Here is a 23,829-nt window from a genome sequence, read left to right on the forward strand (position 1 = left end):
GAGTAAAACTCTAACACAGAGAAGACCTGTCTATGCTGCCCCAGAACGCCTCGTTGGGGATTTCTCATTTAACTTGCTGGGTACAGCATATGCCCATACCCAAATGCACCACTCCGTGGAGCTCCTCACACACACTCTCAGCGGCGAAACTGTGTGCTGGGGGGGAGGGTGCTAGTGGAGCTAGATGTCTCGCTGTCTCGCAGACCCCACGCAGCAACCAGGAAACGACACCAGTAATCCAGCTCACACTGTCCGCTCCTCGAGCCTCAAAGGGCGGAGCAGCGAGCCCCGCAACGTCCCGCCAACACACCACCCAGACCCCACGCAGCATTCTCATCTGTTTGTCATTACTGGGGTCATTTCCTGGTTGCTAACAAACGCCATTGTAACACATAATCACTGATGTTCAGCTGTAACGGTGGTGGACTCATCAGAACAGAGTGGGCGAGCTGACCAATCAGAGCACACTGGGCTCACAGGGAGGGGGGGCAGGAGCTCCAACAAGCCGTGTAGGACAGAGAGTGAATACACATACTATACAGAGATGCTGTATGAGAAACCAATGTGAGTTTGGAACGTTGAACAATGTAAATCTATTCTAGTAGACCTCAACAATGGAATTATGATCAGTAGAAATGGCCATGACATGGGACCTTTAAGCTGTCTTTGGCTCTTCTGTCACAAATGTTAATGTCCCCTCTGTGGGACGAATAAAGGTATTCTGATTCTGATTCTGAACTCACATGTATATCCTTCTCAAAATAAGCGTGTGTCTGTCATAAAATGTTCAGTTGGGGGAAAAAGTGTCTTCTCCTTCTGCTGTTCCTCATTTATTTCTTCCTGCTTTCTTTAGCGGATCTTGACTTGAAGTCAATGGCAATAAAAGGTCAACTAGTCCGCACTACTGGGGGAAAAATGACATTAAACTTGAGTGAGTGAGGGTCAGTATACCCTACACACACACACACACACACACACACACACACACACACACACACACACACACACACACACACACACACACACACACACACACACACACACACACACACACACACACACACACACACACACACACATACACAGAGACGTATCAGTCTCCCGTGGTCCAGCAGGCAGCAGAGCCAAGAGGCACTGTACTGTGATTGTTCCAATTAGAGAGGAAGAGATGCAGACAGACAGAAAAGGGGGGAAAGGATTTATGATTCCATCAACTCCACATTCCCTATAGTGTCAGCATCCACTGATCGCCCTGGTTTTATAGGAACAAAAGACCTATCTGTGTCTGTAACATAATGTCTAAATAGTAGATTTTATTCAAAACCCCAACTCACATTTCAGAGGATCTAGAAATGACTCCACATGTGACTTCCAAACTGCCAGGTCTGAAAACCTATGAGATAGAAACTTCCTCTGGAGGTAACTTTGGGATGTTAGCCTTTGCAGAGAATAACACACTACAATTGTCTTTTAAAAGGGCTTTTAATGTTGTACACATTTTAAAATCCTGCTATTGCGTGGTTTCGGACTCTATAAATCAAACTGACTTTAGCTAAAGCCAGCTCATAAGGTATCTTGTTAACGTAGATAACATGATATGGTGACTTTATAAAACAGTGAATTAACTCCACAAAGTTTCAATCTAACCTCTGAAATCACGCTCCATGTTTGTTTTCATTCTGACTGATGACCATGTAAAATTCAGATGGCCTCCCGCAGATTCAAAAAACATCCTACGTGCACATGCATGCAACAAAGGAGCTCCAAAATGATTCAAGAGACCAATTTTCATTCCCACACACCTTTGGGTGCTGACCCCAGGCTTACAGCAGCCCTCACACTCTGTGGGTGGGCTTGTACTTGAGAGAGGCAGACGGAGCAGGGGTGAGCTCAGACCCCCCTCCCCGGCCGTGACTGTGCATCTCTCCGCTGTGGTTTAGTATTCAGCAGCAGGCTGGAGAGGAGAGGGCCAGTCTGAAGCACAGGGGTCTGCTGGGGACGTATGCACCCCCCGCCCCCCATTAGATCGGAGATTAACCAAAACGCGACTACTTATTATTTATTCTACGCTAAGGTTATTGGGTCAGACTAAAACATGTGATATCTGTAGGGACACACATGTTGGATACTACATCATCTCATATGCATGTGAACAGATTAAGATCTCTTTAAGGCTGTATGCCTTTATTATTAACACACATGATTCTTTTTTCCAAAACACAGTCATTTCAGTCAAATAAGGAGTGAGAACTTCAAAATGTGTTAATTGCCTGGATTTAGATTGAAATGTAGCCTATCTTCTTTACATGTTGATGTTATTGATTGGTTTAAGAGACCCTCATTTCATTGGAAGATCTTCATTTCTAATGGCTGTGCAGACACCGTTAAATGTCATATTCTAATGATTAAACTTAAACATATTTCCATGTTGCCTCCAGGTAAATGATTCCTGACCTTCTTAAACCTGGCTAAAAGAGAAAGCCCACACACACACACACACGCACGCACGCACACACACGCACGCACGCACACACACACACACACACACACACACACACACACACTCACACACTTACACAGAGGCATAAAAGCATCATGCATAATGTCCAATTTACTGTGGCAGCACTGGAGGTTGGTCATTTCTCACATATTATTATTAGATTACTGCTGTCGAGCACTTAAGCCTCTGCTCTGCCCCTTTCCGCTTGATTAATAGGAGACGACTGTAAATACAAATATTTCATAGCTGCCTTGTAAAAAACAGCAGAAGCAAGTCACATAAAAACATAAGCACACACACACACACACAAACACACACACACACACACACACACACACACACACACACACACACACACACACACACACACACAGCTATAGCTCTACCCTTGTTCTCTTTCTTTCCCATCATTTTATACTTTGTCTTTTTCACTTGAGGAATTCCCTGGATTGTCTTTGTCACAGAGTGGGTTACAAGAGGATATTATGTGATATGTGTGTGTCTATAAGAGTGTGTGTGTGCAAAGTGTTGTGGGACAGATTTATGGACAGGCAGTGTCCTGTAATGTCAGACAGTTACGCTCCTCCTTTTCAGATGTTTACCCTCCTCCTCCTCCTCCTCTTCTCCCCTTCTAGCTCTATTTCCAATCCCTCGTTGTTCCCTAACTCCTCTTAACGTCCCATAAACATTAACTCTAATCAGTGGAAGGGACTTTATGGACAAAGTCAGGCAGGTTACAGTCATCATCAATGACGTGGAGCTCTCAGCAGCTGAGGCAATAACACCATTTTAAATCTCCAAGGGTAAAGATTTCCAGATGTTGTTTCTGTGTAGGACTATAATACAGAAATAAACTTTATTTATTTATATCTTTTTGGTATTTAATCATTTGATACACAAGGTCAAAATATCATTTACATTCATTGGGATGTAGTTGTTCCCAAAATGTTATGGTCTTCAGAGTAAAGCTGGGAAAACAATTGAACTGTTAGAAAAGCCTGATCAATTCGGAAAATGATATACGATATTAAGATACCCAGAATGTAAAAATACATATACTTTCATATCCCGATGTCAATAATGTACCATATTGCCCAGCTTTCTTTAAATGTAGCACTTACACGTCAACAGACCTTTTAACTGTTACACCTTTTTAGCATCCGGCACATCTTCTTTTACGATATATCTATTATTTAGATGTTGCGTTTGTTGTTTTTGGAACATAGGCACATTTTAAATCATTCAAAACTAAAGATCAAGCTTAGGTGTAGGAGGCCGTATTACCACAGTAAAATGGGATCTGTTTTCTTTGATCTATATTTATTTTTTGAAACAGCCTTACTCTTGTCCGTGCTTATTGATTATTCCCCTGCTACACCTGTCAAGCGAGGACAGGTTGTGCTGTGCTCCTAGGTGATAATATAACAGGATCATCTGCATATAGAAGACATTTTATTTCTCCCTTTCTCCTTCTTTCTTCAGTCAATGCTGTTGTCGGTGCACATCAAGCGTGAGGGAGAGTCTCCAGTGGTCTCGCCCATGTCCTCTGAAGACGCCCACCACTCCGACAGATACCAGGTCACGCTCACTGTCTACGTTTACACTAATCTTTACTGCCTGTACCAATATCTAACCATAGTGTGGTCACAAGGACTAAACCACAGCACTAAGTCAATCATACTCACCACACCCTCTGGAATTGTTAGATTTCTTTCTAACATTTCATATGATCCACTAACATGGGAAGTTAGCGCATTTTACAATTGCATTTATTTAAATGGGAGGTGTCAAAGGTCATTTTTTCTTGGGCACTCTTTGGACAAAGATAAAGCTACTTCTAGTCATAATGTTTATAAAAAGGTATACCAAGAGATTCAAAGTGTGAATTAGGGAGAAATATATGATACCCAGTACACAAGTCTGCTGCAATGTTCTAAAATTAGATGATATATTCTGTTTCTCTCACACAACATTTCCCAAATCTGGCTAATCCGTTCATCCTCAACAATTATTTAACTATGTAGCAAACCCTGAGACTTCCTGTATTTTATATCAAAGTGAATTCCATCAGACAGATGTATTACAGTGTAGCAGCAGAGGATCATGGTAGGTTTTGATTTCACATGCCTTATCAGCAGTTAGGTTGACCAACAGGCCAATCCCTTTAAATCTCACATGTCTCGAGAGCCACCATGACTGCTTTTATCTCTTAAATTCATCAAAGTTTCTTCGGGTAATTCTTCTGGCGATGATGTATCTCCGGGTTAAGTGGGTTTCCCCCCTTACACCATAAAATACGAACTATTATGTCCACACAGACGTTACATCCATACGATCAGGATGACACAGCTCATAAAGACCTTATAGCGATAAAGTAGATTTTCTCATTAAGTGAAACTGCTGAAATCACCTTATATTATACAAATGATTAAGTCAATGTTGACTCTTTTTACCACCCTGAAAATGAAGCGTAATGGCAGACTTTGCCACCTTCTCTCTTCCTGTCAGTCCTTTTTCTCTCTTCCATTCTTCTAAAAACCTGACCTATCAGCAGCCGTTCAGTGAGTGTATCATAATGATACGGTAGTAGTGGCGGCCACGCGAGGCAAGTGGGCCAATTACTCAAGAGGCAGCAGGGAGGGGAGGATAGGGGAGAGAGGGAATGAGTGTGGAGATAGATGGAGGGCTAGAACAGAAGAAGGCCTGACTGCTGTCTGCTCACTGTTCCCGTGTCAAAGAGAGGGCATCTATAACTGCGACGAGTGGGATGCTTTAGTCAGCATAAAGCTGAGACGTACAGGCCTCTGTCTTTGAATCCCAGTAGACCCGAGGTGCACATTTCGCAACACAAAAGTGGAGATCTGACCTCACTTAATGTATTTCCCAATGCGATGACTTTATATGATAAGACCATTACTGGTAATGATACAGGGAATTTCACCCCAGGCATCCTGAACTACCCGAGACCCCAAATATTCCACATTAATTTAAATAAGTGTAGACTGAAATTTCATTCCAAAGCGGCCAGTTTTGAGTTCCTTTTACACACCTTATTCCCTAATGTATACTTCTACCGTACAAGTTTTCACTGCAATGTTATTTGCAGATTTAAATAAAATTATTAAAACTACATGTGATTAAAAAATACAATGCATTATAAATGATTAATTTAGTTCTCAACATGTTTTGGCTTTTCACTTATTGCGAAAAAATGATGTCTTGTTGATAATTTGACACTTGATAATTCAACATTGGATTTAATATTAAACAATATAAAAAATAAGATATGAGAAAAAGTTTATATAATTGAAACAATATTTTTTATAGTTTTACTGTTCTTGTTTTTATTATTTATTTATGTGGTTCAATGTATTACATTCTTATTATTGCATTATTTCTTCTCTCTCCTTCTCCTTTCTCATACCTGCATATTCCTCACAGTTATTCATACATACATTAATTAAATGTGGTGGAGTAAAAAATACAATACTGGCTTCCAAGAAAAAGTCTTATCTCCCACAACATGGAAATAATCAAGTTTAGTACATTACATTGCATTTAGCTGACACTGTTATCCAAAGCGACTTACAATAAGTGCATTCGACCAAAGATACAAACTTGAAGAAGATAGAATCATATAAGTACATCAGGTTTCATAGAGCCAAAACATTTCAAGTTCTACTCAACTAGCTTTAGTAGTAGCCTACAAGAACCTCAAAATGTTAATAAGTTAAAGTCAACCACTGCCAAGCTAATATCTTAAAGTAAAATGTTGTATTCCTTATTTTGTATATTTAATAAACAGTCCTACAGCAGTATAACAGATGTGCAGGCTATGTAAAACTCTTAACCCCAATAATAAAAAGAGCATTTAAAGAAACTCGTTGCTTCCCCCTAGCGGTTGATATCTGGAACAAAATGTGACGTTTCCTCACTTCCGTCCCCAGAGCGTCACGTGATCAAAACAAGCCAACATGGCGTCGGACATGAGCAGAATCTGCCGACTCGAAGCGCCACTTTCAATCCTTTTCCATCCGTATTAAATTGTAGAAACTGGCGTTAGTTTGCAGTGATGAACAGTATCTGGAAACACACTTTGGTCGTTTGCAGCAGTGAGTTTTGGCGGCAATAGAATGAGCTGAGGGTGAAGCCTCAGAGTCATGGAGGATGTGGAGATCACTAGACATGTAGGTTTGTTTACAGTGCCCCATTCTCAGCATCCAAAGCAATCCCATTCTGAAAAGTTATTATCATACTTGTAAACATTTTATATTGTTTATTTATTATCTAATGTATATTTCCCCCCTCTTCTTTCCTCTGTCTGCAGACGTTTTTACGAGTTCGAGCAAACAGGCAAACAAGATTGAATGGTATGTACACACAGCGTCTTGATTCACTTATCTTCTTAATGTGGCTTAATAATATACTGTATATGGCTCCATTTCATGATTTACTTTACTTATAAAATAAATACAAATAATTATTTAATTTAAAAATATTGCATGTTATCCATTCATTATATTTAGCATTCTAGTTCCAAGAGATGATTGCAAAACAAGTTGAAAAACGAATGATTAACACAAATGACATAATATGCCCAGTTTCAAGGTGAGACAAAAAAAGGTCTCTTATACAAGGAGTCTTTATAATGGTATGTTTTTTACCTAAAGTAGGCATTTCTGAACTGTGTGTGTTTTGATTTATTGGAACACAAGTTACTTATGTGTATTTTCTGTGGTGTAGGTGATGTTTATCTATCATACTGATATTCTGCACACACTGTGCTGTTGTATTTACTGTATAGTGTCCTTACTGTAAGGTAATTATTATATGTACAGCACTTTGGCTCGACCAAAAATCGTTTTAAAAATGTGCTATATAAATAAAACTTTATTTGATTTGATACTCATTAATGAAGTCACATGACGGACAACTGTGGCTCCAGTTTTTACTTTTTCATGAATTATTACAAATACACTCACGGTGTGTCACAGAGCAAAGCATCTTCTTTTCTGAAGAAAGAAAAAAAATACTCCTTCATGTTAACACAAATAATAATAACTTAATTGATACAACGTCACAAAGTGCTTTACAGGTCGATCAGGCAGCAACAGAGCATGAGTTCAAAGTTCCCCAAACCCACACACAGTTTTTCAACAAAAGCAACAGTAATACAACAAAAGGAAGTCAAAACAAGTGGAACATGGATGTCGTTATTAGTTAAAGGCTTGTTAACTAATGACTTTTAAGAAGTGATTACAAAGATGTCAAATGTCAGCTGACTTTCTTTTTCATGCTACTGAATAAAACCTGTCAACTTAAGTCAGTCACCCATGTCCACTTGTACAGTCAATATTTAGCTTTGTCAAACCAAAAAGCATTAACTGAACTGTGCTGGTTTTAGTCTCAGGGCACACGCCTTTTACACTTGACGCCCATGACAAGAGACTTAGTTTAAACTTCGCCCTCCATTACTTTCTTTCCGCCCTCATGTGGAACCAGGAATCATTCTCATGTGGGGTATAGCGGCTGAGGGGGGGCAGAGATCCCTGCCGGACCTAATTAGCGGCCCCTTCCCTATTTAACCACGCTCCCCTCGATTAGCGTCAGGAGAGGAGGAGGAGGCCGTTTCTGTCCTGAACCCTTCAGCCTCGCTTCCTCCATCCTCTGTATTTCCTTATGTCCCTTTTGGCCCCCTCTGCTTTCCCACCCAGCTAAAAATTAATGTCCCTGCGCGCCATTTGCAGTTAAGAAAAAACGACAGAGACTCGGGGCGCAATGACGGCTGTTCTGCTCTGTTAAATTTCTAATTAAATGTGTGTGTGGTGGGGGGAAGCTGTGACAGGAGGGCAGGGGAGGAAAGGGAGGAGGAACCAAGAGGAGAGGGAGGGTGTGGATGTAGAGAGGAGGAAGGGGGATTGAGACTGTCACGTCTTGTCATTTCTTTCTTAACACATTTCAGAAGTCGCCAAGTTTAGCTCCGCCTCCTCTCAGCCTTATGGACTTAAAGCATTGAGAATGAAGGGCAGCTATATTAAAATGCACATCCAATCCAGGAACATCCATCCAACACAAATATCCCTCAGTAGGGCTGCTCGATTATAGCAAAAATCATAATCTCGATTATTTGGGTCAATAATTGTAATTGCGATTTATTAAATGAGATTATTCATTGACTTTGAAAACATCCATTTATTGGAGAAAAAAAATGTGAACAGTATGTTTTTAACAGTTGATTACCCTGAACTTTAAGTATAATTCAACTGAAAAACCAGAACAAAAAAATATATATTTAAAAAGTAATAATAAAAAAATAATCGTTTTATTTAGATTACGTTGTTTTCGTAATCGTTGCAAGCCATAATCGTAATCGCGATTATAATACGATTAATTGAGCAGCCTATCCCTCAGGGTTTTTTTTATTTTAGGTATTCTCCTGTGCCTTGAAACCCATGACATTATCATCCAATGAAACACGCTAATAGACCTTAAAATGCAGGGTTTCTTACAAAGTCTGAAAAATGCTTAATTTGAACAATTAAAGTTAGAAATGTACGTGAATTTGAAGAAAAATACTTTGAGAAATGATTGAAGTTTCAACATATTCTGTTGTTGTATCTACACATTACTCGTATAAATACAAAAGTACTTCATAGCTAGATAAGTCCAATGAGGTCCAATTAAAATAAGCAAGCATGAAATGACCTAACCGAATCATAACATACATTTAACATTATTGAATAACTGGTAAAAAAGGAAATATGTTTTGAAATAAGTTTGATTGAGTGTAAATGTAGACTCATATTAACAATCCAGATGATATAATAATGGCTTGAAAGTCTGGAACCTTTTGGTTTTTGGTACCTTGAAAGTGCTTGAATTATACTAACCCTTCACGTGATTATAAACATTGACATTAAAATGTGTATCGTCTCTCTCCCTTGTCTGTCCATTTCCAGCACGTATAGGAAAGATGAAGAGGAGGAAGCCTGAGGAGGGCGGCCAGGTATGTCCGCTGTGCAGCGCCCCCTTGGCTGGGAGCGAGGAAGATATGAGTAGACATGTGGAACAATGCCTGATCCAGGTAGTGCACTCTTGGCCCTGAAACCAGTGGGACAGCCTGTCAACCCTTCTCTTCCTGTAGATGCTGTCCAATATCTTCTGTAGATTAGTGTAGATGCCAACCAATAGCAACTGGACTTCCTTTAGATATTAACCACCTCCTAACTTCCTTTACGTGGTGGTTCTGCATTCTCATCATATGGGATTAACTGAAAGACTTGACCATTGACAAATGCATTGATTGTGCATCACCTTTTCAGTCCGATGTCAATTCTAAACTGGTGCTGTTATTGTGTAAAAGTTGCACTGCAATGCCATTTTGGAATACATTTCGGGTAAATGTACTCCAAAGCAGTATTTCTTACTGTAGGTCAAATAGTTTTCACATTAGACACAGGTCTAGGAGTGCAATTTGCTATGGCAAACTTAAAGCGAGTGCCAAGCAATGCATTATCAACTGCCATTAAGAAATGTTATACACACAAGTTCCAAAAAGATCCTTCCAAAGAGTGCGATCAACCGGAATAGTGGTAATTTTAGCGAGAGCTATACCTGCGTCATTAAATATATGTTACACCATTATTACAATGAATGTGGATCGGTGGCTTCTATCCAATTAGTGAATTACATGCTGAAGTTTAAATATGCTGAAGTTAAAATATGAACTTGTCTTAAATGCTGATGTAGCAAAGCAGACACAACAACATTTAAGCTAAAGGCTTTGGTTTATCCCATATGATAAGTTTGCATCTTATCCATTGGCATGCGTCTCCTGAATGATCAGTTACCTCTTTCATATCTGTAGATGAGGACCAATTTGGCCTATGCTTGCTGAAGATGAAGCCCAAGCAGGGAGACTTTAAAAGTCTTCTCTCTCTTGTATGTAGATGTCACCCCAACGACAGCCCTTAATGTCCAACTTGGTCTCCAGTCATTCTTTCCTATAGATGCTCAGCAGTTCTGTTCTTTCCTAGAATACAAGAAAAAGACAACAAATGGTTACCACTAACCTCTAATCCACTTGTTTCTCACCCCACTGCCTTCTGTCTGTTCCACTAGCTGTAGAATCACTAATAACTCTTTTGCACTATAGGCGTTAAAGTGCTGTACCATGCCATGTGAGCGGTTTGTTATTACTTATTCTTAGTACTGAAACTAGTCACATGTTTCAGTCCAAAACAGCAGGTTAAATTGGCCACAAAAAAGCCTGCTTTTGGCTAAACAGAGCATTTATTTGAATCTGTTCCAAGATGGAAAGGCCTTTAATTTGAAAGCAGAGAGAGCTGAGCCTACGTCCTGTTGAAAACATTTTGAGTATAGGGACAAAAAGGTATAACATGGCACAGAAGATTCCTCCCAAAAGAAGAAGGAAGTAGTAGGAGCTTGCACTGAATAAGTTGCTAGGTTCAAGTAGTTTTTGTAAAATAATTAGATTAGTTATTTAGATAAACAAAATGTATTCTTGTTTAATTGACAACGAACAATAGTAGTGCTCATCACAGCTGCTCATGGTATAGTACAGATAACGCGTCCTATGGAGATCTGGCCTTTCTTACACCTCACCACTATTTTTCAAGAACAAAGTGCCACCAAATGTGTGAAATGTTTGCTTTCATTAACATGTGTCCGTTTGTTTGTGTGTCAGCGTGAGGGTACGCTAGGCGACGATGACTCTGCAGATGGAGAAAATGGGCGGGGCTTTGAGGAGTACGAGTGGGCGGGGCAGAAGAGGATCAGAGCCACAGCCTTGCTGGAAGGAGGCTTCCGAGGTACACACGCATACTTCACATATTCCAACACACCGACTTCCTTCAAACATCATAACACCATTAGCTCATGTAGGATATGCATGCTAACTTTTCTAATTCATAGCTTTTAAACCTTTTTAGTAATATTTGACATTCTGGGAACACTCTGGTTTTACGGTTTTTACGATTTGTAAACTTTTTCAAGCATTTTGAAGTCCTTTCTTCGCATTCAAATTTTAAAATGTTCCACATATTTCAGCCATTAATTACCTTTCAGTTCAAACCTCCCCTTCTTACACATTTTAGCCAGCAATTCAGTGTTGAGTCTGTTGTCAGCTGTGTTGAATGGGACCAGGGAGCCACAATGGTGCCAGCAGTGTTCTGAGGGGAATTCCAGGTTCGCCCCGCGGGAGTGGGGGTCCGGCCAAGCTCAGCTGGGCTTGGCCGGACCCTACACAACCCTCTTAGCAAGGGGAAGGAAAACACATTCAGCTGGGCAAGTGTGTGTGTGTGTGTGTGTGTGTGTGTGTGTGTGTGTGTGTGTGTGTGTGTGTGTGTGTGTGTGTGTGTGTGTGTGTGTGTGTGTGTGTGTGTGTGTGTGTTTGTGTGTGTGTCTGTTTTGAGAGAGAGAGTGTGTGTGTGTGTGTGTGTGTGTGTGTGTGTGTGTGTGTGTGTGTGTGTGTGTGTGTGTGTGTGTGTGGGTGTGTGTGTGTGTGTGTGTGTGTGTGTGTNGTCGNATTTACATTTGTTTTTATACTGATGTTCATTAATGTGCATTGTCCCTATTCAAATAAATATAAAAAAATATATATATATATCGTTTATACCATTGCTTTTTTTATATTGATTTCCTGAATGTTCATATCGAGATATCGATACGATAACGATATATCGTTCAGCCCTACTGTATATACTTGATTCACCCAAAGACCAGAACGGAGACACATATTTCTTTACTCATATTAAAAGTGCTGCAGCCTATGCTTTATAATGAACTGGTTAATGTCTTTATAGTTTTTGGATTTATTGTTTGGAAAATCTGTAGAATATAACAGTGATCAGTTCCTGTTGGGAACGCAAAATGGAGCTACAAATCATTTCATTATAGATATATATATATATACTTACTATTTCCTTATTTCATCACTTTGTCTATAATATGTTAAAAACCCAAGCCCAAAAGATAAATGTATCTACGTTGACTTTTGGGTTGGATGATTTATTCCGCACTGTGCCCCCCATTGTGGCCTCACGTGTGTTTGTGTAATATGTGGATACAAAAACAACGGTGGAGGAAAACCCTCAAGATGTGCACAGATGGAGGTAAAGAGCCGTTGTCATCTCTGAGAGGCTCCTTCAAACCCTCTGCCTCGGCTTTCATCTGTCCCCTTCCAGCTCTGCCTGTTCGATCCGTTGTTAAACACACACATGCTGAGCCTCACCTGCAAGCCAGAGAGAGAGAGCCGAGGAGACAAGACAGATCAATGTTGAAATCTCAACTGTAGCGCTCCAAAGAACAGCTCGCGGGGTGGGAGGTGGCCATCCATCTCCCCGGCGCTCCGTCTCTCTTTCACGTCGTTAAAGCGAGCAGACACAGGACCCTTCTGCCGCTCTCTAATAGGGGGCCTTGTGATGTGACACATTTAACTGAGGTGGCCTGGAGAGAACCACTTCAAACACTCACACACTCTGCTCAGGGCTCAGAAGGTGGATCTTGTCTTGAAAGCTCCTCAGTGGTTCTAACACTCGCCGCTGAATCGGGTAGGCTCTGGAGGGCCGGCGTGGGCCAGACGGACACAGAGATGTTGCAGGGGGTCTCCTCAGCTGGCGGCATGAAGAGAGGGCCTATCCCTCTGTGAAGTGCCACCATCCTTCCCTCCCTTTGAGAGCTCCAGGAAGAAAGGCAGAGGGAACGGGGCCCTTTCAAGGGGAGGAGGGAGAGAGGAAAATCGAACAAGATCCGTTTATGATTGAACTCTGTGTGAGGGAAGACTTCCCTGTGTCTCGCACCGGCTTAGCCAGGTTGAAAGGAGCCTCAGCTCAGACAGAGAGCCTTCTTCATCTGTCCAAGTGTCCGTTTTATGAGCCGGAAAGCAACTAGATTTAGCTTCTTAACCTTGCGGGATACATTATAAAAATATGGCCCAAGTTTTGATCATAATGTCATGCACTTTGGATTGTGCCATTTTAATTGTTTTGATATTAGCGCCGATAAGAGAGCTCAGTTTTTGTACAGATTCCAAAACGTAAAGATGCTCAGACTTTAAGGGTGCAAAGCCCTTATTTTCATATCAAATCAATTGGTCTCATTATTTGTGTTCAATCAAGCGGCACAAAAAAGTGAACCTTAATAAAATAGTTTAAACTACAATAAATGTAGATTACAATGAGGAAATATTTAAAGAATAGTTTAACAAGGCTAAAAAGACATTCTGAGAGATCTGCAAATAAACACTTTTGTTCTTTCACAATGTTTGGAATCATTTTGAAAGCACGATGCCAGGGAATACTTTCAAATTCAGTGCAAAGTTTCCAGAGCCCAATGAGGTGCTCACAGTGTTCTATTGTCCAATAGCACTTCAAGTTCCTGATATCCAGCAAATAACTGCAATACTTCAAAAATATTTCACCAAATAATCAATTAGGAACATTTTGGCTAGAATGACAGCCAAAACTAAAAATAGATTTGAATACAACATATTTTTTGTTAAGTTTTTTTCCTATTGATATTTGTTTCTCTCGTGCTTTCCATTGGCATTAACAGGCATTGAACAGAGTGGTTGATCTGTGAGTTTATCCGCAGACAGATGGAAAGACAGACAGGGAGGTAGACAGATCCAGAGGTCTGATATCAGCCCGTGCTGAGAGACGGAGGAGGAGAAGAAGAGGGGGATTACTGCAGGATGAGATGGCCCAGAGGGATTGAGAGAGAGGAGAAAATCTGCGCTTTGTAAATGGACTTCAAAGATGGCCGTCTCATGTCTTTGTGTCTGTGTCCTTTTCCCCATCTCTCTCTCTCTGACCTGTAAATGGCAGAAAGATAGTGCGATGACCTTTGACTCTCCTCCTCTCTGCTTCTTAGAGGGTCCAGATAATTGCTATGGTAACGGGATGTCTGCGAGGTCGGTGGATTGGTTGATCCGGGCTGTCAGTCAGCCTGATGAGCCTTTGATCCCGCCTGCCTCCTCAGATCTTGACTTGTAGCAGCGCTGAGGTGACACCTATGTAGATTGAGTGTTTTCGCTGTTGCAAACATGTAAATCAGAGGATAAAACATGTAGTTAGCATGTTAAGAGTCACCGGTATTCAGGAGATGGTTATGATAATGAGGCAGACCAGGATGGCCCTGTAGGAGTCGGGAAGTGTGTGTATTGATCACGCCTGTCAAGCGGAAAAAGAGAGGAAACTGGTACAAGGGGGGGAGGAAAGAGAACAATGGATACAGGAGTAGAGAGAAAAATAAACGTGGTAAAAGAGAACAGTCAAAAAAAGAAAAAAGGGAACATTAGTAGAAAGGGGATACGTCGAATGAATGCGAAAGTATAAAGGTAAGAAAGGAGTGATGACGTAAAAAGGAGGGGAAATAAGGTGAGGAATAAATAAGAAGAGAGGTGGAGAGGTAAAAAGGAAAGTGGGGGGGATGTGGGTGTATAATGTGAGTGAAAGGCAGTTAGAGTGGGGCTGACCTTTCCTTGGCCAGATTAGATTGGCCTGCCAAGACTGCTTAGAGGGACAGATAGAAGCACCAGGACACACACACACACACACACAGCGGGCCACACATATGCTCACATTTAAAAGACCTATGACATGTACAGTTTGTCTATGCTAAAATAGGCCACATATCTGTAAGAAAATAACACATCATATCCATCTTTTAAGGTTTGGGCGATATTTAAAAATAGTCCAACTGGTCAACCTCTGCTATTGAAGATATATTCGTGCAATTCTGTGTGTTGCGGGTTCCCGACCTAGGCCACAGTTTAGAAATATGAAACACGTAAATTCATCAAAGCAGTCTTGGTTATTCTTAGAACAGTTAAAAGACTAACTATTAAAACAACCATTAAATTAACTAAATAAACAGACCCAAAATCACCCCACAAAAATCGGCACTCATCGACATACTACTGTAATATACTGTATATTTGCCCGGTTAGTTTAAAAGTCTTTGTCTTGTGCTTTGTTTTATTTATTCTCAACTGTATTTTAGACCCATAACTGATCCTCAGATCAGTCCTGTACAGAACCTGTAAAGTTAATAATCCCTCTGGCTACAGGTTTTTATGGATCCACTTAGGTCGGGTTTATGATCAAAGCACAGATTTTGGAGCATCTCTGTGGCTTTGAGGTTGAGGCAACATCTGGAAAAACCTCTACCCACATGCCCAAGTTCCAATTCTTGAAGCCAGTTATTGTGGCTAACTTAGCCACAAGATCTATAGTGAAATCAGTTGATCAGATTATGCCCCAACCACCACAACACACACTGCCGTAAAGGATATCCGTTTTACTCTCATGTACATCTGCTGGATAAGAAGCCTGCCTTTCAAAGCTTGGTACCTAACCTTTCTGACAAAGGCATTCTGGGTAGACTGGCTTAAGGTTAAATGTAAAGAGAACATTGGACCTACCTCCATGTGTGAACCTAAGTATGGACCTCATACGTCAACAAAAGGTTGTAGTAGGTGAAAGACAGGTCAGAAATAAAACGCAGTTCCCTGAAACACAGAACTTTACCCTAAGCAAACCAAACTAATTAGCGATTAGAAAATCTGCCAGTGAAAAAAGGCTAAAAAAGGAATGTAGTTCAACCCGGTATAATGTGACACGTGCTCTGTTCACCTTCTGCTGTGCCCTGAGTAACTAAAGCCTCAGTAGCCGAGCGGAGCAGAGATTTACACTGCGTGCCCATTGTTACCGTATGATCCCTACTGCTGTGGAGACCAAATAAAAGTTAAAAGGTCTTTTTTATTTGATCACTAAAAACCGTAGCCCCTGTAGTAAAACAGCTTAGCATTGGTGGCGCGTTTTATCTTGCTGGCTTTACCGTTCGACACTCTCATTCATTCTCCTCCCTCCTCATTTTAAAAATGATTTTCTAGAGTAAGAGTGAAATGAATTCTGCAGTTAAGGAGGAGGAGGAGCAGGTGTTTAAATCTCCTCAAAGACGAGTCTTAGAGCATCTGATTTGCACTTTGACAAAGACGCCACAGTGAAACAGTGTAGTGCACTGAGAGGGAGTCAAGTATCGAGACACACATACTGGGACAGGGGGGTTAAATAAGATGGCTGCCAACGGTGTCGAGCTTCTATCTGGTCCCATATATACACACACACACACACACACACACACACACACACACACTTGTCACATACACATAGCACACTAGTCCAGCTAAGAGCTTGTAGAAATTGGGATAGGTGTAAATAAGATGGCTGTCAGCCTGTCACTGGTACACACACACACACAGAAACACACGAGTCACATCTCAAGTGAAACACACACACCTACCCACCTGCAAGTGCTCAAATAGTAACTCACACACACCTTACCTACCTATGCGTGGTAGATAGACACGAGTAAGTGACAGGTAGACTGACTCACACTTGCGTGCACACACACACACACAAACACACACACACACTCACACACTCCTTCAAGGGGGTTGGAGAGAAGGGGCCTAAGTGACAGAGGGACAGACAGTCTCAAACAAACATTGAGGAGACGCCTCTTAAGTGACGGACACACACACAGCCAGCTCTGTGGCTAAGTGGAGCTGAAGGGAGCAGTCAGGCAGCGGTGAGGGTTTGTCTGAGCGTTCATCACTGGGTTTATAGAAGTGCCACTCACACACATACACACACTCGCCCTCTCTTTCTCTCAGGGATTGATGGGCGAGGTGTCAGTCTTCATCAGTTCACCCATGTCTGAACGCTGTCTTTCTGACCAAATATTTTCCCATCTACAGACCTGTAATTGGAAAGGGAAAAAGTAAAGTTTTAACTGAGCTAAAATTTAAGATCTTAAAGTTTCTCAGGAAGAAGTTTGAGGCCAAAGTATTTTGTAGACCTTTAAAATGTGCCTAGTGGAATCAAGAGATGAGGACAATGCAGTCATAACTTTAAAAGGGAACGCTTGGGGTGCCACTGAGTGAATTTAGTTATGTTGTGTGGTTAAAAAAATGAAAGAAATTATAGTCATATTTCAGCTAAGGGATACAATGATATGTAATGATAACAATACCTAATTAAAAATGTATTAAGTATGTACAAATATTTGAAAATAAAACAGTGTTTTGATTTCTAATGCCCCCTTCTGATTGTTCTATTCATTGCTATTTTCATGTGCCACAATAACAGTGTTTTTTCACTTAGGGGCTTTTTTGAGCAGCAATTAGCATGTCATTCATTCAATAACTTTTAGAACAAGCCTCACTGCATTGCGTTAGAGTACGAGTGATTAGCTGTGGGATTGTACTATTTAAATGTGGGCTCAAAATTCAGCTGATCACCAGTTTTTCAATATATCAAACCACTTGGGACCAATGTTCTGTCACACTCCCGCACACAATTTCCAAGGTTAGTGATGTGAAATATAAATAATCCTAAAAGATGGTCTTTGAATTACTTTCACAGGAACTGGTTTCGCCACGTGTAGCGTCAAGGAGAGCGCGGCAGACAGCGACGTAGACTTAGACGTGGACGGAGACGACACCTTGGAGTACGGCAAGGCGCAGTACACCGAGGCCGACATCATCCCCTGCTCCGGGGCCGGGGAGGACCAGGGGGAGGCCCGGGAGAGGGAGGCGCTACGGGGGGCCGTGCTCAAGTACGAAACCTTAACAATGAGCTAGCAGAGTTAACTAATGTTGGCTAATGGAATGCACCCTAAAGGCTACGTTCATACTAACTGTTGTGTCTCTGTGTTGCAGCGGTGGGATACCTTCTAACAGAATAACGCCTGAATGCTCCAAATGGGCCAGCGACGGTAGGATTTTCATTTCACAAATGTATTCATAAGAGTTTAGTATTGCAGGACTGCATATAAAGTGTATATACTTACTCACACGAAAAGATAGATCATTTGTCAAAAGTGCCATAGGTTTTTTTAGCAAACAAATTCTCACAAAGGAGAATAGGTGGAGCATTCACCACAAGTCATGAGCTCAGTTAATCAATTTAAGAGCCACAAAGCCAAGATGCCATGAATAGGGTGCTATTTACATGAGACACACAATAGTTTCAAGTTAGAAGAAGTGTATTAAGAATGTAATTATAGTGGTGTATCCTTTTTTCCCCAGAGCTGGGGATTCTTATTGTCTCGCACTCTGTGTACTTTAGCCTTATTCTCATTTTTACTGCCTTTTTTTCTATCCTTGAAACCTTGTAGAATGAAGTCTTGTATTTATAAAGTATATTGTTATATATTCGTTTCACTTTATCTACTAATTTTTGACAGTTTCTAGGAATGTAGCATTGAGCTGTTGAATGCTAATTGAAGCTTGTTGTCCAGTGTTAACCATGCCTTCTGTTTGTGTTTACAGAGATGCCTTCAACAAGCAACGGAGAAAGCAGCAAGACAGACCCCGGCACTCCTTCATCCTCCTGCTCTTCCTCCTGCGCCCCGCGCACCTGTAAAAACAGCGAGATCGAAAAGTAGGTTTCTCATATGTGCACACACGCTTTGTGATGACGCAGAAACGACTGTCACGTTTCCCATCGTCAGACGTCACACACACACACTCTGTGATTCTATGACTTTGTGATGAGTTTTCGTACTTGTGGGAGAGTCGACTTGTAGACGGTCATAAGTGATGCAATTTGTGTGGTTTCTGTTTTTCCTGGGTGTGTGTGTGTGACTAGGAGTGTGTCTCCAGGTATTGATTTTCCTGCAGTTGTGTCCCCTCAGAGCTGCCTTAGAATCATTAATGGCAACATAGACACAAGCAGATACGGGACACGCTCGTGAAGGCAGCAGTGTGAAAAGATGCTAATGTTATCTCACAACAACACCGCTTATACAGTGAGATAAGATTGGACCCTGAACATCACACTTGTGGCATTCATAGATTGGAGGCAGACATTAGGGAAAACAAATGACACAGTGCTCAAAATTATGAACTATTACCCAAACATATTAAAATCAAAATGGCCTTCCCTGTCAACACAGCCATCTGCATGAATAAATGTGTGAACAAACACTTGTTATTCAAAGAGACTCTGCATGTTAACCACTATAGATGATGTATCTGAATCAGAATTTAACAAGTCAACACTGTCACCCGTTTTTACCCATTAATAAAAGTGTATTTGGTCAGTCAGTGTGCATTTTAATTATATTTTCGTATTCTAGGAGGCCATGAACCAAAAACGACACAAACGTCGACGGTCTCGATGTTGCAGATCTCCCCCAACCTAAATTTAGCACAAAAAAAAGGACCCAACAAATGATTCTTCGTATATAAAAAAAGCAAATCCAATTCAAGTTTCACAATACTGGTTGAAGTACAGCCTTGCAGCCGACTCAGTCAACCTATATTATCAAAAAAGAGCAGTACTTTAACTGACAAAATACCAGGTTCAGCCATTCAGCCTTAGAAGAAACACTTCTAATGGTGTCATATTGTCATGTGAATATGACTGCAGCTTGATGCTGGATTGGACAGAACAAAAAAAGCCCCCTCGCTTTGCTGTGCTGCAAACACACACTGACCTCTCCATTAGAACACCCCGTGTGTGTGTGAGAGGCCAGCGCTCTGTAATTCCCTCATTTCCATCTCCTCATCCATATTCTGCCACAAGCAAACAATCACACACACACACACACACCCTGTCCCCCGCATGGGCAATAGAGGTCAGCTCATTGCGAGAGAGAAACGTCAGTGGGCAAGCAAGCAAAGAGAAAGAGGGATTTGGTTGATTGGTTGCTTCTGCATGTCTGGCATATTCTCCTGTCCTTTTGCCCCGTGCGATTTCACACACACACACACACACACACACACACACACACACACACACACACACACACACACACACACACACACACACACACTGAGCTGGGGTCAGTCTGCTTGTTGCCTTCCATCCCAAACCCTATTTCCTAAAGTGTTTTCCTTTGTCCACCCAAAGTGCCTTTTTAGAATACCCCCTAAAAATCCCCCCTCTCATCTCATTTTCCTAACCTTTCCCGCTTTCAGTTTCATTTCCTCAGGCAAAATGTATAGGTGGGAATGATGTGTGTGTGTGTGTGTGTTGTTTTTCCTCTTATTGGAAACCTCAGTCAAAGCTGCAGTGGCTAACAGAGCAGGAATCCAATGACATAATACGATTAAGGAAGGTGTTAAATGTATATTTACTAAAAACATTACTTTTGAGAATAGCCATTTTTATAGCTTTCCTTTATTAAGAATGTTTCCCATCAGCCCTGGGGAGACAGCACGCGCTAAATGCTTCATTTAGATGAATCAATCCTAAGTGTGTGTGTTACCCATATTAAATATCAGCAGATGGGATAACTGGTGAATAAGCAGAGCAGCTTGAAGTGTATTGATCAGAAACAGACCCGCAAGGTGTGTGTGTGTGTGTGTGTGTGTGTGTGTGTGTGTGTGTGTGTGTGTGTGTGTGTGTGTGTGTGTGTGTGTGTGTGTGTGTGTGTGTGTGTGTGTGTGTGAGAGAGAGAGAGAGAGAGAGAAAGTGTGTGTGTGTCTGTGTGTGAGAGAGATAGAGGGAGAGTTTGTCTTTGTGTGTGTGTGTGTGTGTGTGTGTTGAGCGAGGGGATGCATTTGAAGCTTCTTTTTTTTCGTGCTGTGATCGTCCTTGTTTAACCCTGTGTTTATCTTTGTGTCTGAGAGAATGAGATGTAAGCAGGTGTGTGTGTAGACACAATGGTCAAACAGCGCTGATTGATCTATTTGTGCACACACACATGCACAGTAGGCATGGTATTGATGTCGGTGAGGAAGCGTTGCCCTCCTATGGTGCTGTTTACATTAAATAGTTGCAAAGCTATTTGTTATTGTAGAGGATAGAGATGCAACTAAGGATTATTTTCATTGTGATAAATGTGCCGATCACTTTCTATATATATATATAGATATATATAGATATATACATAAAAAATATGTATATAGATATACACCTCTATATATCAATTAATTGGTTATAAAATGTCAGAAAAATGTGCATCCAAATTTCCCGAATTCCACCCTGGTATCTTGAAATATATTTTCATACACTTTAATACAATATAAAACTGAGAAAAGCAGGAAATATGCTTTTGGTTTTTTAGAGACTGAAAAACTCAGTTCAAGATTAACAAATAATCAATTATCGAAAAAGTTGGCAATTGTTTTTCTGTGAAACAACTAATTGTTGTTGTCTAGTGTTGGACAGTTTTAGATGGCATCGAGTCCAAGTTTCTCTACAGAGCAGTTACTTTAAGACCGTTTTTTGTAATAAATGTTCCTGCCATAGACCATACACAACTAAGACTAATGTCAGTAAGGGAATATTTCCTGGCAAGGAACAGATCTCATTTAGTTGCAATCATCAACTCTCACCTGAAGCATATTTCCAAGAACTACCTTAAATCCTAAGAATTTCCGACGTTATGACTTAGTTAAGGCCAGAATGTGTCTGTGTGTGTTGCTACATGATGTTCTAGCTGAGGTGTTATTGGCCACCTGGAGCAGAACATGCCTTAATCTAAGTATCCATTTAAAGCCAGCCAACGAGATGCTGAATGATTGCAATGGAACAGGCAGTCAGCTGGCTGGAACAATTCCCCGCCTCACTCCTCTCCACTTGCTATAAATGCACGTATTTGTGGAGCTTCTGTGCCTCTCCGTCCCCAAATGAAAATGAGATTTGTCTCCTTTCGTTACATTGATACATTGTGCATGTGTGTGTGTCGCTGTGTGTGCTCTGCACAGCGTTAGTGAAATCTCTCTCTCTGTCTCTGATCCCAGATGGGTAATGATTTGGTTGCCTCCCGGGGCGTCCTTGTTCCCTTGCTCATTCCCCCGCAAGATAAATGAGCTCACACACACACATACACATTCACGTGCAACGCCTGAGATGCTCTTTCCCCTCCAAGATAAATGGCCCCTCCAATGCAGCCAATGCGATTGCTGCCAAATTTGGTGCTCCAGCTGGAACAATGCGGAGAGATTTCCATGTGGTTTCTGCAAATAATTGAATCTGTCCTCAATTTGGAAGTGATGAAGCTAGACTCCCCCCCCCCTACACACACTGCCCAGTAGCTCTGGCTGCCTTCTTCTCCTTTATTGATGTCGCTAAGCCACATTTCTCTCTCTTTCTGCCTTCTTTTTTCTCTTTCCCATTGCTCGTCTCTTCTCGTCCTCTGTCTCAATTTTTCTCAGGCACTTACAAAACACCCCCCACTATCCCCTACCCTTTGGCCCCCTGAGACCTACACACACAGAAACACACACTCAGACACACACAGATCGGGCTGGGGCAGGGGAAATCAATAGTGACTTAAATGTTTTATCATGGTGTGTCAGTGTAGTTAAGGCCTCGGTTAACAGGGTGCAGCAGACAATGATGCTCTAAAGGGATTTACCACTGCTATTTTCACAGCACCTGCCTGACAGAGATTTATTTCCCTACCAGGTGGATCAAATGTTTCCTAGAATATTGTGGTTTTTCTGAGAATGAATTGTTAATTTTATAATTTGTTGTGTGCTCGCGGTGAGAGAGCCAGAGAGGCCGAGTGAGGCCAAAATGTTGGTAGACAGTAGATTAAGACACGGGGCTGATTGAGATGGATGGTGGAGGGTCTTCAGCCACACACACACACACACACACACACACACACACACACACACACACTAATGAAATGAGAAATAGCCCCACACACGTTGGGGATGGAGCGCTAAATAGAGGGGAGGCGCAGCCATCTATCTGTCTCTGTCATGCGCTCCTGCCTGCTTGTCGCCATAGGGCTGACTGGAGATGGAAATGCACGGCAATTTCACTTTCTTTCACTTACACACACACACACCGTCCAAAATAGCCCGGTGGGCCACTAACTGAGCTGGAGTAGCAGCATGTTGCGTGAATGGAAGTTTTATTCCAGTGTTGGATCTTTAAGTTTTATGATGCCAGGCTTTCAAATGAAGGCCACGGCTTCAGTCGAAACGTACCGAGACGGAGCTTTGTCCCACTGTGCCCACAAACACTCTGCCCAAACAGATGTGCAGTACATACAGTTTAATATCCATACAACGATTTATAAATGTTAGATCTGGTGTTCCTGTACAGCTATTGTATTCAACATCGAGTCCAGGACTTTATTTATAATTTAAAACCCAATTCCATTTAACTTCCTGATTTAGATTTGAGCAGATTCTAAGGCTCTTTCTTTATAAGAACTGTTATCAACAGCTTACACATGCAATAGCCTAATAGTATCATTAGTATTGTTGTATCGCCACCAATACCTGCAATCATACAAGCTCGCAAATCAGGTTTATAACCATATGATGTAAATAT

At 41.3% G+C, this 23,829-nt stretch overlaps 1 protein-coding gene across 1 annotated transcript in view; it reads left to right on the forward strand.

Moving 5' to 3' along the window:
- rnf220a (ring finger protein 220a) overlaps positions 1–23,829 on the forward strand; it is a gene marked incomplete at its 3' end in the record, with an annotated part of 67,615 nt that overhangs the window by 37,953 nt on the left and 5,833 nt on the right. Inside the window, exons 4-10 of the mRNA XM_010774914.1 lie at positions 3,983–4,078; positions 6,828–6,870; positions 9,460–9,584; positions 11,208–11,331; positions 17,950–18,142; positions 18,246–18,301; positions 18,858–18,969. Of these exons, the coding sequence (XP_010773216.1) occupies positions 3,983–4,078; positions 6,828–6,870; positions 9,460–9,584; positions 11,208–11,331; positions 17,950–18,142; positions 18,246–18,301; positions 18,858–18,969 (749 nt within the window). The remainder of the gene's footprint in view (positions 1–3,982; positions 4,079–6,827; positions 6,871–9,459; positions 9,585–11,207; positions 11,332–17,949; positions 18,143–18,245; positions 18,302–18,857; positions 18,970–23,829) is intronic.

The sequence above is a fragment of the Notothenia coriiceps genome, unplaced genomic scaffold, assembly GCF_000735185.1.
Source record: "Notothenia coriiceps isolate Sejong01 unplaced genomic scaffold, NC01 NC01_scaffold00014894, whole genome shotgun sequence".
NCBI lineage: Eukaryota > Metazoa > Chordata > Actinopteri > Perciformes > Nototheniidae > Notothenia > Notothenia coriiceps.